At 47.3% G+C, this 18,668-nt stretch overlaps 1 protein-coding gene across 3 annotated transcripts; it reads left to right on the top strand.

The window, feature by feature from the left end:
- Positions 1–8,144: 8,144 nt before the first annotated feature.
- ankrd40 (ankyrin repeat domain 40) lies at positions 8,145–17,969 on the top strand. 3 transcript variants are annotated; one of them, XM_072558988.1, is made up of 5 exons: positions 8,145–8,312; positions 9,394–9,542; positions 12,203–12,451; positions 15,606–15,787; positions 16,784–17,969. In XM_072558988.1, exons 1-5 carry the CDS (start codon positions 8,182–8,184, stop codon positions 16,868–16,870), a joined length of 798 nt encoding a protein of 265 aa, XP_072415089.1. In that variant the 5' UTR covers positions 8,145–8,181; the 3' UTR covers positions 16,871–17,969. The 3 variants fall into 3 exon arrangements, with proteins under 3 accessions (XP_072415089.1, XP_072415090.1, XP_072415088.1); XM_072558989.1 differs by lacking the exon at positions 16,784–17,969 and adding an exon at positions 16,391–16,686; XM_072558987.1 differs by having other exon boundaries at positions 8,146–8,312; positions 16,730–17,969.
- Positions 17,970–18,668: the final 699 nt, after the last annotated feature.

The following is an 18,668-nucleotide window of genomic DNA, read 5'->3' as shown; positions in this document are numbered from 1 at the left end:
TCCTTCGGCCCTCGATGTTGCGCCGACCTGTCATACCAATCTGAAGCCCATCTAACCTACACTATTCCATATACCTCCATATGTTCGTCCAATGACGACTTGAATACTCTTAAAGTTGGCGAATCTACTACTGTTGCAGGCAAAGCATTCCATGCCCTTACTACTCTCTGAGTAAAGAAACTACCTCTAACATCTGTCCTATATCTATCACCCCTCAATTTAAAGCTATGCCCCCTCGTGCTCACCGTCACCATATTTGGAAATAGGCTCTCCCTGTCCACCCTATCTAACCCTCTGATTATCTTATATGTCTCTATTAAGTCACCTCTCAACCTTCTTCTCTCCAATGAAAACAGCCTCAAGTCCCTCAGCCTTTCCTTGTAAGACCTTCCCTCCATACCAGGCAACGTCCTAGTAAATCTCCTCTGCACCCTTTCCAAAGCTTCCACATCCTTCTTATAATTTGGTGACCAGAATTGTACACAATACTCCAAGTGCGGCCGCACCAGAGTTTTGTACAGCTGTAGCATAACCTCATGGTTCCGGAACTCGATCACTCTATTAATAAAAGCTAAAACATTGTCTGCCTTCTTAACAACCCTGTCAACCTGGATGGCAACTTTCAAGGATCTGTGTACCTGGACACCGAGATCTCTCTGCCCATCTACACTACCAAGAATCTTACCATTAGCCCAGTACTTTGCATTCCAGTTACTCCGACCAAAGTGAATCACCTCACACTTGTCCACATTAAACTCCATTTGCCACCTCTCAGCCCAGCTCTGCAGCTTATCTATGACTCTCTGTAACCTACAACATCCTTCATCACTATCCACAACTCCACCGACCTTAGTGTCGTCTGCGAATTTACTAACCCACCCTTCTACACCCTCATCCAGGTTGTTTATAAAAATGACGAACAGCAATGGACCCAACGCCGACCTTTGTGGTACACCACTAGTAACTGGACTCCAGGATGAACATTTCTCATCAACCACCACCCTCTGTCTTCTTTCAGCAAGCCAATTACTGATCCAAACTGCTGTATCTCCCACAATCCCATTCCTCCGCATTTTGTACAATAGCCTACTGTGGGGAACCTTATCGAACGCTTTGCTGAAATCCACATTCACCACATCAACCGGTTTACTCTCATCTACCGTTTGGTCACCTTCTCAAATAACTCAATAGGGTTTGTGAGGCACGACCTACCCTTCACAAAACCGTGCTGACTATCCCTAATCAAATTATTCTTTTCTAGATGATTAGAAATCCTATCTCTTATAGCCTTTTCCAACACTTTATCAACAAGTGAAGTAAGGCTCACTGGTCTATAATTACCAGGGTTGTCTCTACTCCCCTTCTTGAACAGGGGAACCACATTTGCTATCCTCCAGTCTTCTGGCACTATTCCTGTAGACAATGACGATTTAAAGATCAATGCCAAAGGCTAGGCAATCTCCTCCCTGTCTTCCCAAAGAATCCTAGGATAAATCCCAACCAGCCCAGAGGACTTATCTATTTTCACACTCTGCAGGATTTCTAATACCTCTTCCTTGTGAACCTCAATCCTACCTAGTCTAGTAGCCTGCATCTCAGTATTCTCCTCGACAACATTGTCGCGGCACGGTGGCACAGTGGTTAGCACTGCTGCCTCACAGCGCCAGAGACCCGGGTTCAATTCCCACCTCAGGCGACTCTCTGTGTGGAGTTTGCTCATTCTCCCCGTGTCTGCGTGGGTTTCCTCCGGGTGCTCCGGTTTCCTCCCACACTCAGGTGAATTGGCCATGCTAAATTGCCCGTAGTGTTAGGTAAGGGGTAGATGTAGGGGTATGGGTGGGTTGCGCTTCGGCGGTGCGATATGGACTTGTTGGGCCGAAGGGCCTGTTTCCACACTGTAAGTAATCTAATCTAATCCAAACATTGTTGTTTCTAGATTGAATACTGTCGAAAAATATTCATTTAGTGCTTCCCCTATCTCCTCTGACTCCACACACAACTTCCCACTACTATCCTTGATTGGCCCTAATCTTATTCTCGTCATTCCTTTATTCCTGACATACTTATAGAAAACCTTAGGGTTTACCCTGATCCTATCCACCAACAACTTCTCACGTCTCCTCCTGGCTCTTCTGAGCTCTCTCTTTAGGTCTTTCCTGGCTACCTTGTAACCCTCAAGCGTCCTAACTGAGCCTTCACATCTCATCCTAACATAGTTAAAAATCACACAACACCAGGTTATAGTCCAACAGGTTTAATTGGAAGCACACTAGCTTTTGGAGCCGGTGGTGAAGGAGCGTCGCTCCGAAAGCTAGTCTGCTTTCAACTAAACCTGTTGGACTATAACCTGGTGTTATAGGGCTGAATAGCTTCCTGCACCATAAAAATTCTGTGATTCTGGCAAAACATCCCAGGTACTTCTCAGGAGTGGTTTCAGGCAAAGAAACACAGAACCTATGTCAGAGATATTTGAGACAAATGTTGACAAACTGGTTCAAAGTCATAGGTTGTAAGGAGTGACTTTTTTTTAATTCATTGATTCACAGGATGAGGGTGTTGCTGATTAGGGCAGCATTTCTGTCCATTCCTAATTGCCCAGAGAGCAGTTTAGCATCAACCGCATTGCTGTCAGTCTGGAGTCAAGTGTACGCCAGACCAGGTGAGGATTGTGGTTTCCTTCCCTGACGGACATTAGTGAACCAGATGGGTCTTTCCGACAATTGACTCATGGCCATCATTAGATTCTTAATTCCAGATTTTTCTTAAATTCAAATTCCACCATTTGCCCAGAACATTATCTGGGTCTCTGGGTTAACAGACCAGTGATAACACTACGAGGCTGTTGTAAAGCAGAAATGGGTGTTGATTAATACATGGGATATGAAATTACTGCTGTCACAAAGATACGGATCAGGTGGGACAGGTCTGAGCTCAATATTCTGGGGTAGCAAAACTTTATGTGAGATGGGGAGGGATGTAAAAGAGAAAATGGTATCACAATATTGATAAAAGATTATGGTAGTAAGGAGGGATGATACCTCAGAAGATTTCTCAAATGAGGCCATAAGGACTTACAAACGTTAAGAAGCAATGACACTGTTGGGAGTGTCCTTATAGATCCCCAAACAATCGGGGATTTTGAAACAAAGATATCTAGGCAAATGTCAGAGAAGTGTACAAATAAAAGAGTAATATTTGTAGCGATCGAGTAGATGGCTGAGAGAGAGCAGAATTCCTGAAAAATCTCCAGGACAGGGTTTTATAAGCATTTCATAGGAAGAGTTTTTATTTCAAAAACATGCTTTAATCACAGAATATTTTCATATACATACATAGTCCCTAACGCAGTTTGGTTCTGTGCAGTAGTATATGAAGAAACAAGCAAACATTGCAATATAAACCGAAAGAACTGCAGATGCTGAAAAACAGAAGTTGCTGGAAAAACTCAGCAGGGCATAGAGTCATAGAGATGTACAGCATGGAAACAAACCCTTCAGTCCAACCCGTCCATGCCGACCAGATATCCCAACCCAATCGAGTCCCACCTGCCAGCAGCCGGCCCATATCCCTCCAAACCCTTCCTATTCATATACCCATCCAAATGCCTTTTAAATGTTGCAAATGTACCAGCCTCCACCACATCCTCTGGCAGCTCATTCCATACGCGTACCACCATATGCATGAAAAAGTTGCCCCTTAGGTCTCTTTTATATCTTTCCCCTCTCACCCTAAACCTATGCCCTCTAGTTCTGGACTCACTGACCCCAGGGAAAAGACTTTGTCTATTTATCCTATCCATGCCCCTCATAATTTTGTAAACCTCTATAAGGTCACCCCTCAGCCTCCATATAGATCACATCTACTACTCTGCCCTCATCAATCTTCTTTGTTACTTCTTCAAAAAACTCTATCAAGTTTGTGAGAAATGATTTCCCACACGCAGAGCCATGTTGACTATCCCGACTCAGTCCTTGCCTTTCCAAATACATGTACATCCTGTCCCTGTATCCCATGAGATCTGTTCAGCCTCTCCCTGTAGCCCAGATCCTCCAACCCTGGCAATATCCTTGTAAATCTTTTCTGAACCCTTTCAAGTTTCACAACATCTTTCCAATAGGAAGGGGAACAGAATTGCATGCAATATTCCAACAGTGGCCTAACCAATGTCCTGTACAGCCACAACATGACCTCCCAACTCCTGTACTCAATACTCTGACCAATAAAGGAAAGCATACCAAGCGCCTTCTTCACTATCCTATCTACCTGCAACTCCACTTTCAAGGAGCTATGAATCTACACTCCAAGGTCTCTTTGTTCAGCAACACTCTCTAGGACTTTACCATTAAGTGTATAAGTCCTGCTAAGATTTGCTTTCCCAAAATGCAGCACCTCGCACTTATCTGCCACTTCTCAGCCCATTGGCCCATCTGGTCAAGATCCTGTTGTAATCTGAGGTAACCCTCTTCGCCTTCCACTACACCTCCAATTTTGGGGTCATCTGCAAACTTACTAACTGTACCTCTTATGCTCGCATCCAAATCATTTATGTAAATGACAAAACGTAGAGGGCCCAGCACCGATCGTTGTGGCACTCCACTGGTCACAGGCCTCCAGTCTGAAAAACAACCCTCCACCACCACCCTCTGTCTTCTACCTTTGAGCCAGTTCTGTATCCAAATGGCTAGTTCTCCCTGTATCCCATGAGATCTAACCTTGCTAATTAGTCTCCCATGGGGAACCTTGTCGAATGCCTTACTGAAGTCCATATAGATCACATCTACTACTCTGCCCTCATCAATCTTCTTTGTTACTTCTTCAAAAAACTCTATCAAGTTTGTGAGAAATGATTTCCCACACGCAGAGCCATGTTGACTATCCCGACTCAGTCCTTGCCTTTCCAAATACATGTACATCCTGTCCCTCAGGATTCCCTCCAACAACTTGCCCACCACCAAGGTCAGGCTCACCGGTCTATAGTTCCCTGGCCTGTCCTCACCACCCTTCTTAAACAGTCTATCAACATTTGTGAAAACAAATCGAAGTTTACGTTATGGGGGCAGTGACCCTTCCTCAGAACCTTCAGTTTTTATCTTGATCAAATGGGTCAATGGGCTGAAAAATGGCAGATAGTGTTCAATCTGGATAAATGTAAGATATTGATTTTGGTACAACATATAGGGGCAGGGCTTATATAATTAATGGTGGGGCTTGGGTAGTGTTACAGAAAGAGGAACCTAGGGATTCAGGTACATAATTCTTTGAAGATTGCGTCACATATAGACAGGGTGCTTAAAAAGATGTTTAGCACGCTTGCCTTCATTGCTTAGTCCCTTAAGTGTCGGAGTTGGGAAGTCATGTTGAGGTTGTACATGCCATTAGTGAGACAACTTTTGGAATACAATGTCCAGTTCTGGTTGCCCACTTATAGGAAGGATATTATTAAGGTGGAGTGGGTTCAGAAGAGATCTATTAGGATGTTGCTGGGTATGGAAGGTTTGAGTGATAAAGGAAGTTTGGATAGACTGGGACTTCCTTCACTTGAGCTTAGGAGGTTAAGAGGCGACCTTATAGAAGTTTATAAAATAATGAAGGGTATAGATAGAGTTAATGGTACATGGAACGTTGAATATTACAGCACAGTACAGGCCCTTCGGCTCTCGATGTTGCACCAACCTGTAGAACTAATCTGAAGCCCATCTAACCTACACTATTCCACTTTTATCTATATGTTTATCCAATGGCCATTTAAATGCCCATAACGTTGGTGAATCTACTACTGTCGCAGGTAGTGTGTTCCATGCCCCTACTACTCTCTAAGTAAAGAAACTACCTCTGATATCTGTCTTATATATATATGTATACATCACCCCTCAATTTAAAGCTTTGTCCCCTCGTGCTAGCCATCACCATCCAAGGAAAAAGGCTCTCATTTTCCACCCTATCTAACCCTCTGATTATCTTATATAACTACACCAGCAACCATCCCAAGACCCCTCGGAATCCTAGTAGCACACAAACCCACCAATACTCTCAAACAAAAACTAACAAACTTAAAAGACCCAGTACAACCCATGGGCAAAACCAACGTCGTCTACAAAATTCCATGCAAGGACTGCCACAAACACTACGTAGGACAAACAGAAAGAAAGTTAGCCAACAGGATACACGAACACTAGGTAGCCACAAAAAAACACGACCCTCTCTCCCTCGTAGCCCTACACATGGAGGAAAAAAAACACCATTTCGACTGGGACAACACATCTATCCTGGGACAGGCTAAGCAGAGACATGCCAGAGAATTCCTAGAGGCCTGGCACTCCAAACACAACGCCATAAACAAACACATAGATCTAGATACCATCTATCAACCCCTCAGAAAACGAACAGGAAATGACATCACCACAAACCCCAGAAACCCCATCCTGGACAAACATATAAATAGAAAGCAGGAGACAACAGCTTCGCTTCACTTGGCGGTCGCCACTGATGATGTTACCTAGCCAGGTAATGAAACGTCTGGATATCAAACCTACAGCTCAGCGAGCAAATCTACACCCTATATCTTATATGTCTCAATTAAGTCACCTCTCAATCTTTTCCTCTCTACAGGTAACATCCTCAAGTCCCTCAGCCTTTCCTCATCAGACCTTCCCTCCAACATCCTAGTAAATCTCCTCTGAACCCTTTCCAAAGTTTCCACATCCTTCCTATAACAAGGCAACCAGAACTGTACACAATACTCCAAGTGCGGCCACATCAGAGTTTTGTACAGCTGCAAAATTGTCTTTTCCCTTGGATGAGAGGTTTCAAAGAAAGAGATTTAAAAAGGATATGAGGAGCAAATTTCTTACACAGAAGGTGGTTCGCGTATAGGAAGTGATGGATGTGGGTACAACTATGTTTAAAATACATTCAGATGCAAAAGGAAAGGCTTGGCGGGATGAGAACCAGGAGTAGGCAGGTGGGACGAGTTTAGATTGGGATTATATTCAGGATGGACTGGTTAAACTGAAGGATCTGTCTCCATGCTGTGCGTTTCTATGACTCAATGACTCCATGTATGAGCTACAGCACAGCAGGACCTGACAATCTCCAACTCGGACACAACAGCCTGGCTAGGATGCTCTGAAGAGCCTCTGGGAGTCATGCTGACCCTCGGTGGGGTGGACAAAGTTAATAATCAGATAGGTAAGAACAATGTCTGCAGATACTGGAAACCAGAGTCTAGGTTAGAGTGGTGCTGGAAAAGCACAGCAGGTCAGGCAGCATCCGAGGAACAGGAATAATCGACGTTTCAGGCATAATCACTTCAACCCACCACACCAGCATATAGTCTGACAGGTTTATTTGGAAGCACTAGCTTTCACAGCGCTGCTCCTTCATCAGGTGGGAGTGGTTGAGGTTTCTGGCCAAGGGGTGGGGTTTCTCGCCCTGAGGGCGGGGTTTCAGTGGCAGGGGGCGGGGAATAACACCAGTCGGCGAGACCGTGTTTGAGGCAGACTCCAGAGGGCGCTGTGTCGGGCGGGACGACAAGACTTGTGGGTGGAGCTACACTGCATTGGCGGATCCCGCACAAGTCAGGGGAGGGACGATGGCCAAGGGGCGTGGTGATGGCTAAGGGGCGGATCCCACGGGGCTGGGGCTGGGAGATGGTGAAGGGGCGGAACCCACAAAGCCGGGGGCGGGGCGATCGTGAAGGGGCGGATCACGCGGGAGTCGATGGTGAAGGGGCGGATCCCACGGGGCTGGGGTGGGGCGATGGCTAAGGGGCGGATCCCGCGGGGCTGGGGACGGGCGATGGCTAAGGGGCGGATCCCGCGGGGCTGGGGCAGGGCGATGGCTAAGGGGCGGATCCCGCGGGGCTGGGGCGGGGCGATGGTGAAGGGGCGGATCCCACGGGGCTGGGGTGGGGCGATGGCTAAGGGGCGGATCCCGCGGGGCTGGGGCGGGGCGATGGTGAAGGGGCGGATCCCACGGGGCTGGGGTGGGGCGATGACTAAGGGGCGGATCCCGCGGGGCAGGGGCGGGTCGGGTCGATGGTGAAGGGGCGGGTCGGATCCCGAGGGGCTGGGCTGGGGCGGGGCGATGGCTAAGAGGCGGGGTGATGGCTAAGGGGCGGGTCCCGCGGGGCGATGGTGAAGGGGCGGGTCATGCGGGGTCAGAGGTTGCTCCTGACGCGCCATGGCGGCTGATCCCGGCCTAGAGCTTGATGAGCGGCTTCGGGAGGCGGCGAGTCTCGGGGATTTGGATTTGGTTTCGGAGCTGCTGGGCCGCGGAGCCCGAGTGAACGGACAGAACACGGTGAACGGCTGGTGAGGAGCTGGGCGACCGGGCCTAGAGGGAAAACGGTGGAAAATAACCAACCACCGGGGAGGGTCAGTGCTGAGGGAGTGCCGCACTGTCGGAGGGTCAGTGCTGAGGGAGTGGGCACTGTCGGAGGGTCAGTGCTGAGGGAGCGCCGCACTGTCGGAGGGTCAGTGCTGAGGGAGTGGGCACTGTCGGAGGGTCAGTGCTGAGGGAGTGCCGCACTGTCGGAGGGTCAGTGCTGAGGGAGTGGGCACTGTCGGAGGGTCAGTGCTGAGGGAGTGGGCACTGTCGGAGGGTCAGTGCTGAGGGAGTGCCGCACTGTCGGAGGGTCAGTGCTGAGGGAGTGCCGCACTGTCGGAGGGTCAGTGCTGAGGGAGTAGGCACTGTCGGAGGGTCAGTGCTGAGGGAGTGCCGCACTGTCGGAGGGTCAGTGCTGAGGGAGTGCCGCACTGTCGGAGGGTCAGTGCTGAGGGAGTGGGCACTGTCGGAGGGTCAGTGCTGAGGGAGTGCCGCACTGTCGGAGGGTCAGTGCTGAGGGAGTGCCGCACTGTCGGAGGGTCAGTGCTGAGGGAGTGCCGCACTGTCGGAGGGTCAGTGCTGAGGGAGTGCCGCACTGTCGGAGGGTCAGTGCTGAGGGAGTGCCGCACTGTCGGAGGGTCAGTGCTGAGGGAGTGCCGCACTGTCGGAGGGTCAGTGCTGAGGGAGTGCCGCACTGTCGGAGGGTCAGCGCTGAGGGAGTGCCGCACTGTCGGAGGGTCAGCGCTGCGGGAGTGGGCACTGTCGGAGGGTCAGCGCTGCGGGAGTGGGCACTGTCGGAGGGTCAGCGCTGCGGGAGTGGGCACTGTCGGAGGGTCAGCGCTGCGGGAGTGCCGCCCCGTCGGAGGGTCAGCGCTGCGGGAGAGCCGCCCCGTCGGAGGGTCAGCGCTGAGGGAGTGCCACGCCGTCGGAGGGTCAGCGCTGCGGGAGAGCCGCCCCGTCGGAGGGTCAGCGCTGCGGGAGTGCTGCACTGCCTCATCTGCAAAAACCAACGTTTACCTTACTATGTCTATTGTTGACTGTTATCTGGTTCTGTTGCTTGCATTGCAGGACCTGTTTGCATTGGGCTTGTAAACGTGGTCACACTCAGATTGTATCCTACCTACTTGATGCTGGGGCTAATAAAGATATTCTCACAAACAAAGGTGAAAGTGCAGCACAACTGACGATGAAACGTGAACTCCGAGCCATGTTAGGAGGTGATTTGCTGACATTATTCTTTGTCTTGCTCTGTAGCATCACTGTCTACCACTCTGCCTGGATATTTTAATATATATTTCACTCTGACAATCTCATCCCTCCATCTCTGTCCCTTTCTCTTGGGTGGACTACTCTCCAAGGTCAAATGTTGAATTGGAACTTTGCACGCACTATAAAGTCACTTGTTGCAAACTCTACTCCAGTCTTAACTTATGCCAAGTCCTGTTCATCCAACTTCACTCAGTAACCTGCACTGGCTCCTAGTCTAGTGATGGCTTAATTTAAACTTATCTTCTGTGTCTTTGATCCCTCCTTAACCCATAATGTACTCTAATGGGAACAGTTGCGTGGTGAGTCTGTTACTGGACGAGAAAGCCAAGACCTGGATCGATGATCGAGAAACATGAGTTCAGATCCTGTAACTGGGGAATTTAAATTAAGTTCATGAAATAAAATCTGGAACCAAATGTTAGAATCAGCAATGATGACCCTGAAACTACCAAATTTCATAAGAAGCCTTCTGGTTCCCAGATATTCTTTGTGAAAGCCATGGCAACTTCAGTAGGAGAGAGTTAAAAGTCACACAACACCAGGTTATAGTCCAACAGGTTTATTTGGAAGCACTAGCTTCCAGGGTTGCCTCTTCATCAAGTGGTTGTGGAGCATAAGATTGTAAGACACAGAATTTATAGCAAATATTTGCTGTGTGATGTAACTGAAATTATATATTGAAAAGGACCTGGATTGTTTAAGTCTGTCATCTGTTAGAATGACCATGCTGGTTTCAGTTCTTTCATATGTAAATCGCAAAATATTTTTTTGTAAAAGTTACATTCTCAAGTGAATTTTAACAATTGGTGTCTGTCAGCCCAGATAATGTATTGAAGGTGTGAGCTCCCCTGTGTGATATTGTCTGTGCCACAAATGTTTACACTGATTCTAATCTTAAAAAATGAATTTATAGAATCTTACATGGATTCATGCAGTTTTTGAGTGAAGTAAAATGTAATTCTACAAGGACAAATTCACCCCACCAATTTTTATGTATGTGTGTGTTTAGGGGAGGGGGTGCATTGTGATGCCATTTATATTCTCACTCTCACACACGCACCCACTCTCTATCAGACATTTCCAACCCTGCTACGCACTCTTATTTTTTTTAAATTTAATTGAATTAAGTTTAAATTTAAATTTGAAGATTTTGACCCCTCCAAAGGAGCCTCTTGGTTCGAGATCGGTCAAAAGAATCACTAGGAGTATGGTCTGTTTAAAGCAAGGTTACCGGTTTAATAAATTAAGGCAGCCAGGCGCAGATTTGTACAGCAACACAGAGCTTAAAAGCTTCTGTGTTCCGTGAAGAAATGTAATTGCTTTTAAATTAAATTTTAAATGGAACCTAACAATCTTCCTTTCCACCCATCCGCTCCACCCTCCTCTCTAACCCATCTCCTTCATCCCCACCTCCATCCATCTATTGTACTCTTGGCTACCTTCTCCCCAGTCCCACCCCCCTCCCATTTATCTCTCCACCCTGGAGTCTCCCAGCCTCATTCCTGATGAAGGGCTTTTGCCCAAAATGTTGATTTTCCTGCTCCTCGGATGCTGCCTGACTATTTGTTTGCAAACGTACATACACACACAGGACCAATGTTTCCTGTCATGTTATTTTTCTGCTGCATGGATCTTAAAGGTTCATGCACAACAGGATTGGCACGGTGATCGAAGGAAACTCCCAGCAGCCATGCAGTTTACACGGAGCACTGCCCAGGATGTTGGGGTATCACCATGGTAATGTTTGCCTACACATCCCGAACACACATGGAAACAGAAAAAACCCTTGGAAAAAAAATGTTAAGCTGATTAAGCCTATACCCTCGATCTTTCTCTCCTTCTTAATTACAGTTCTTAAAATCAACCAAACGTTTGGTCACTATCAGTCCTGACCTAGTGGCTAACACTGGTGAATCCAAAATTTGAGTGTTCAGATCCCACTCCAAAACCTGAGCACAGAAGTTGAGACTTGTATTGAGTGCAGTGTTGAGGGAGTGCTGTGTTGCCAGAGCTACTGTATTTCAGGGAAGGTGTTCAACTGAGGCTTCATATGTTCTCTTGTGGATGTAGATGGTCACATGACTCAGTCTCAGTGATAAACAGGGGAATTCTCTCTGGTGAAAAACAAAAGAACCATTGATGCTGGAAATCAGAAACTAAGACAGAAATTGCTGGACAAACTCAGCAGGTCTGGCAGCATCTGAAGAGAAAATAGTTAGCAGGTCGAATGACTCTTTCTCAGAAGAGTGTCTCTCTCTGTCTCCTGTCCTGGCCAATATTCATTAGTCAGTCAACATCATTAAACATATATTATCAGGTTATCATCAAATTGCTGTTTATGAGCGTTTGCAATTTGCAAATTGGCTACTTGTTTTCCCATGTTACTTTATTGTTACACCCAGTGATTGTGAAAGCTGCTGTGCATGTGGATTCTTTTAATTCTGTTTCAGTCCTAACATCTCTTTATTTTGCACATCCAAGTTTTGTTGGGCAATATTCTGTGAAGTAACTTAGGTTATTATAATCAGTGTTTAAGGTGCTATGTAAGGTACTGCTCACTGCTGTTTTCTTTCTCTCTCTCTCTCTCTCTCTCTCCATCTGCCTGCAGTTGATGAGGATTCAGAGCCTGTTGTTAATGGAGAATCAACTCTCCCATTCCTGCCCAACTACCTGGCAAATCCCTCCTTCCCGTACGTGGAGAAGCGGGAGTCCAAAAGCACGGAGGCTGCAGCTGCTGGCTCACTAACAGACCGTAAACCGTCACTGACATCGCAGCAACAGAACACACTAGCAACAGGACCCCCAGCAACTTTCCAGCCACTATTCTTCACTGGAGCCTACCCTATAAATGAGCAAGGTAGGGAAAGGGACAGGCACTGTGTGTAGACAGAGAGTCTGCTCCATCTCAGCAGGCTCTCCAGGGGCAATGTTTGTGCCTGCCTTGTGTGGGGGGGACACAAAGAAATATAAAAATATGATGAGTACGGTTAACAACCAGGTAATAACTGACAATTGGTTTCTTGTGATGTTGATAGAAGGATAACTATATCTGACACACAACACTACACCTTAAAAAGTGCACACAGAAAATGCCACGTAATCATACACAATTAGGCAGGACAACAACGAATGCCCTGCAAAATGTGGACAACGTCACAACTAGCACCATTCAGCTGGTGTGCCCTGGCAAAGTGAATATGAAATTCTCAGGCACAGTGCCACTTTATGTAGTTGCTTCTGGTAACATGTATCCACACTACCAAATGTTAGTGTGAGGGGAAACTCTGTACGTGATTGAATCAGATGTTGAACTGACCTGCTTGCCTGGACAGGTTTCCATATTAGCATGGGCTTTAAAAGGAATAGTTTTAGAAATTTCTTTACATGTATCACTGATCCAAATCTTGTTTTCGAAGAAGGAATGGATAAAGTTTCTTGTCAAAAGAGATGATTGCTCTGCTGCTTCACTCAATGAAACATCTGAACCCAAAGAAAAATAAGGCAAGACTGTTCAGAGACAGCACAGTGAGAGCTTTCTGGCCTTTGGATTTTCTTGGACAGGTGGTGCAGCTTGTCCCTTACCGGAATATCTCATCTGCAGAGAGAAGTTGGCTGACACTCTGATTGTATCAAGAACATACATATGCCATTTGCAAATGAAACCTCCATCTCTTGTGAACAAAGTCAAGAGCTTGAGAAAACAAAACAATAAGCATAAGCAATGTCTGATGGTCTGTGCACGGGTATTGGAAAATCCTCAACCAGTGCGTTACCTGGAGGCTGAGCTTGTAGCAAAGTCAAATAAGTCCCATCCTATTGCTGACAACTTAATCATGCCTGTATGTAAAAACAAATCAGCAGGAGCTGATACTGCAAGAAAGTGTGAGAAAATTCCATTCTGCTAACGTGGTTAAACTGCCAATTATCAGCATGACAACTGATAGAGGAAGTGCTGCAAGAGACGTTGGTGACCATTGGGACGTCTCCTTTGCAAAGTGATGAGTCCACTGATCCAAGCTGACACTGCCAGATGCTGGCCAATGTTCCGTATGTTGTGGGAATGCAATTCAGGAGAATGTTTCCTTCTGTAAGGAGATACCGAGCCATGTAACTGGTGAAGAAACATTACCTCCTTGAGGGAAAACCAACTTACCTGGGCCATGTGTTGGAGTGTTAGCACTGATGGGAAAATCAAAGGTTTTGTCAATAAGGTGAAAGAGCAAAATCCTGACATTCAGACCATCAATTGCATCCTCCATCACAAAGCTCTTGTGGCCAAAACAATGTAACCGGAGTTAGCTGCAATGTTACAGTATGCGTGAACATCATGCATTACATCAAATCGCATCACTTCTGCTCACAGTATTGTTTGCAGAAATGTGAGCCTGGTATCAGCATCTCCTGTCACACTTTGGGGAAGCTTCTCTCTTTTGTTCACAAACTCCAGATTATTACTTCGGGGCTAAGATGGAGTATCTCACAGATACCATCTGAATGATCTGAATATTAAAATGCAGTTGGAGAATGAAAGAATCCTGACTATCGAAGAGAAACTCCAAGGTTTCTGATCACAGTCGGGCATTTGACAGGAGACAGTGGCAGCTATTTACACCATCAGGAACAGACACAGCTTCTTATTCAAACACCTACTGGCACTGCAAGAGAAGTTTGAATTTACTTCCCGTCAAAAAAATGAAATGCTGCGACTGGATGTGTGTTCCATTTTTTTCAATGTCTTCTGCTTCATCACAAAAGTGATGTTAAAAGAGAACAATCTCTGACCATGCTATTGCTACTGTTGCTGTTTGCGACATGGTCCCCAACAAGTGAATGCTTCTGACACTGGCCTCCATGAACCACTGGAGAGAGTGCTCATCAATTCAGCACGATCGGAGTGTGGCTGATTTGTCAATCCCTCCCCAGGTCAAATATCAGCGTGATAAGGCTTTCCACTCCTCCAGGAAATTGCAATTTACTTTGCCCATGAAGAGTTAGGAATGGTTGGGTTGAGCAAAATTTGAAAATCTCTGTGCTCACATTCAAAGACTGTGTTCTTGCTGTTAGATTTGAAACGTTAATACTTCTGATCCACCTCTAAACTGTTGTATGGACTATTTTGCAAACATCTCTAATAAGGCTGTGACCATTCTCACTACAGGTAGATGTGACATTTATTAGCAATCGGTCTTCAGATTGACACCCTATGGAATGTGTACAGGACGGTGACTGGTATCCTGTGGGGCCCATACGGGACGGTGACTGGTGTCCTGTGGGGCCCATACGGACGGGGACTGGTATCCTGTGGGGCCCGTACGGGACGGTGACTGGTGTCCTGCGGGGTCGATATGGGACGGTGACTGGTATCCTGTGGGGCCCGTGTGGGACGGTGACTGGTGTCCTGCGGGGCGAGTACGGGACGGTGACTGGTGTCCTGCGGGGCCCGTACGGGACGGTGACTGGTGTCCTGTGGGGCCCGTACGGGACGGTGACTGGTGTCCTGTGGGGCCCGTATAGGACGGTGACTGGTGTCCTGCGGGGTCCGTGTGGGACGGGGACTGGTGTCCTGTGGGGCCCGTATGGGACGGGGACTGGTGTCCTGTGGGGCCCGTATAGGACGGTGACTGGTGTCCTGCGGGGCCCGTATAGGACGGTGACTGGTGTCCTGCGGGGTCCGTGTGGGACGGTGACTGGTGTCCTGTGGGGCCCGTGTGGGACGGGGACTGACTCCCTATTGAATTCCTTCCTGAGTTATTTCTAATGTGACTCATTTTAACAGTTGAAAGTTTATACAACTGATATGTTTGTGCTCTGTATAAATTGGTCAGGAAGCTGTGGTCTTCTAAAATTATTCCAGTTAGTTGTGCCCTCTGATGGAGAATGAATCAGTAATTCCTGAGCCTGCAATGTTAGATTGGGTCAACAATCCGAAAAGGTGCCGCCTCACCTGTTCAAAGGTCTGAGGTGATAACACAATCCCACGCTGTAAGCTGCTGCTGTCTCTGTCCTTGCAGAGCTGGTGCTGAAAGTTCGAGTTCACAATCCTGCCGTCCGGGATGATGACTTCATAGAGGTGGAACTGGATCGACAGGAGCTCACTTACCAGGCGCTGCTCAGGGTGAGCTGTCAGGAACTCTGTATCGATCCAAAACAAGTGGCAAAGATCAGGAAACTACCCAACACACTGCTAAGAAAGGTAATCAAAATATACCCCACGCCCCTCGCTGGCACAGGGGGCCGCACCCCTCGCTGGGACACTGGCATGGGGGGCCATGTCCCTCACTGGGACACTGGTGGGCACGTGCCCCTCGCTGGGACACTGGCACAGGGGCATGTGCCCCTCGCTGGGACACTGGCACGGGGGGGGGGGCATGTGTCCCTCGCTGGGACACTGGCACAGGGGCATGTGCCCCTCGCTGGGACACTGGCACGGGGGGGGCATGTGCCCCTCGCTGGGACACTGGCACGGGGGGGCATGTGCCCGTCGCTGGGACACTGGCACGGGGGGGGCATGTGCCCCTCGCTGGGACACTGGCACGGGGGGGGGGCATGTGCCCCTCGCTTATAAATGTTCTGGCAGTACTCAGTAGTTCAGTCAATGTCTGTGGAGTGAAACAGGGTTAATGTTTCCAGTTTGTGACCTGTTGCTACAGCCAGGAAACACTACTCAGAAAGCTGGCCGGCGATGAATAGACTCTGATATGATCCGCGGCAGGAGAAATTAAATGACAAAAGGTTCATTTATCAGTGTAATTGTCTGTACTCGCACTCTGACCTGTCTATCCTTGGCCTTCTGCAGTGTTTCCATGAAGCTCAGAGCAGGTGGAACAGCACCTCATCTTTCGATTAGACTCGTCACTGCCTGCCAGGCTCCGCACTCAGTTCAACCGCTTCTGATTACAACCTCTCCTTCCTTTTTTCTGAGCAGCAACTGTTGGTAATGATTCTGCTTTTCTCGTTCCCACCTCCCCCTCCCTCTCACTTGCCTTCCGTTTCTCGTCCTGTGACTGGTACCTGCCTCCTTTTATCATTGTCCTTTTGTCATTTAATCTCTCCTGCCTTCCTCTCGCTTTCTTCCTCCACCTTCTCCCTAAGTCTCTGCTCAATTTAAACCTGTTTTATTTGGCTTGATCTTTAGGATAAAGAAGTTGCGAGGCTTCAGAATTACCAAGAGCTGGAGTTTGTTTTACAGAAAGGTGACCCTGCCCTGAGCTCTGTGCCAGCGACTCTGACTGAGCGTCCTTGCTACAATCAGGGGGCAGCAACATTGACCTACTGAGACATGGTGCCTGCTGTACTTGGGACAGGCGTTATCCCAGCACTCCAGAAACTGAAGACTCACTGTGTATGAAAGGGCACAAGTTTTACTTCGCTGAATGACTACACCAGTCGCTGCAATGTCTGTAAAAGTTAATCACGATGGTCACTAGCATTACTTTTGGGGATTATTGAAAACCTTCAGCTGCCTCTCCTTGTGATGATAACAAATAAAAACTAGTTCATGTATCAAATGTGCTCCCATCCACCACTCACATCTAGTCAATCCACTCGAGCACTTCCACTGCGGCTATCCGAGCACAGCGTTCTGAAAGCAGCTGCTCCAGCCAGCCACTGTTTCCAAACAAGGAACTGTAGGTACCACAGACTTCCATCAGTACTCCCGTGTCTCACTGAGCTGTTTGGATGGGCTCCAACAGCAGGTTGAAATGCCCTGTTAAACAATCTCTTTTGAAAGTAAACCCTGACCATCTTGTTTCCTTAACCCTTGAGCAGTGGGAGATATAGTCCCTGACCCTTAGCCTATCACACCCACCCAATGTGCCTGGTGTTGACAGGAGCAGCCTGGGATGAGGAGCCACTGGAACTGGTAGGCAGTATAATTCGATTGTAGACAAGAATCTAATTCCAACTGTGTGGTTCAAAAGACCCAGCACAGCTTTCTTGCTCCTTTACATTTTTGCACCTCTCCAGGTAAAGCAATCACTGCCCATTATCAAAGCTTTGACCCTTTGGCCATTCTCCTGTCTCATCCTGGGATATCCTTCAAGTTATGAAACACTGACCACTTTATTTTTAATTGTGATCTTTCCTCTCTCACTTTGTCAGTGGCACATGCTTCCCATTCTCACTTTTGTCTGCTGTTCCATCCTCTCGAGTTTCTGCTTTTCACAATAAGTCCCAGAGAAAATTCCCATTTCCCAACAGGTCCAGTGCTGACTCCAACACCACTTGATGAACCTATGCATTTAGAGATTTGCTATATTTTATAAATGGCTTTTATTCTTTAGATATTCTTGAGCACTTTTTCTAACAGTTATAATCAGGAATTGATCTAATAATCACTGTACAATTATTAATAAAAATATTGCGTGCAGGTACAGTATGTAACAGTTTTTTGTGGACAAGGTGTGCTTGTGCATGTGGTGGTATTGAGCATCTTGTATGTTTACACGTGCATGTTTGTGGCATGTCTGTTGGTGTGTAAACAGGTATCCAAGCAAGTACACTGGACAGCTGCACATCCCCCATGAACTCCTATTTTCAGCAACAGAGAAAATGATGTTTACCTGCTGTAGCCCATTGTTAATGGTCAGTGGAGAGATTGTGTTGGCTAACTGCTGTCCATTTCAGCTTCCTATCAGCACAAATCTTGTCCCAGTTTCCTTTGGCCCTTGGTTACCGGGCTATCCTGCAGATGGAGTAGCTGTGCAAGGTGAAAAACAGCCTCCTACAAGACAATGATTCACACCTGTATGGCTTTATGTATCTGTGTCAGCTCCTGTAAAGTCCATGTGTGTCTGTCTGTCTGTGTATAAGGAGTTTGCACATGTCACCTCCTGTACTGTTATATGGGTAGGTAAAAGGGACAGTTCACTCCAGTCTGGTACTGTCACCTGTATCAGTGCTCCCAGATATGTATAACAGAAGCAAGTCAAAAACTTTGATTAATTCGGGTTGTCCTTTCATCTCCCACAATTTTGGTCTGAAATGTAAAATGAGTACTATGTTGTATTTGTTAAAACAGCATGTCTCTTTATGCTGCTGGGAGCAGACAGTGAGCTGCAGTCCAAGAGGGA

Source organism: Chiloscyllium punctatum, chromosome 39 (genome assembly GCF_047496795.1).
Source record: "Chiloscyllium punctatum isolate Juve2018m chromosome 39, sChiPun1.3, whole genome shotgun sequence".
Taxonomy (NCBI): Eukaryota; Metazoa; Chordata; class Chondrichthyes; order Orectolobiformes; family Hemiscylliidae; genus Chiloscyllium; species Chiloscyllium punctatum.
This window is presented reverse-complemented; position numbering and strand designations above follow the sequence as displayed.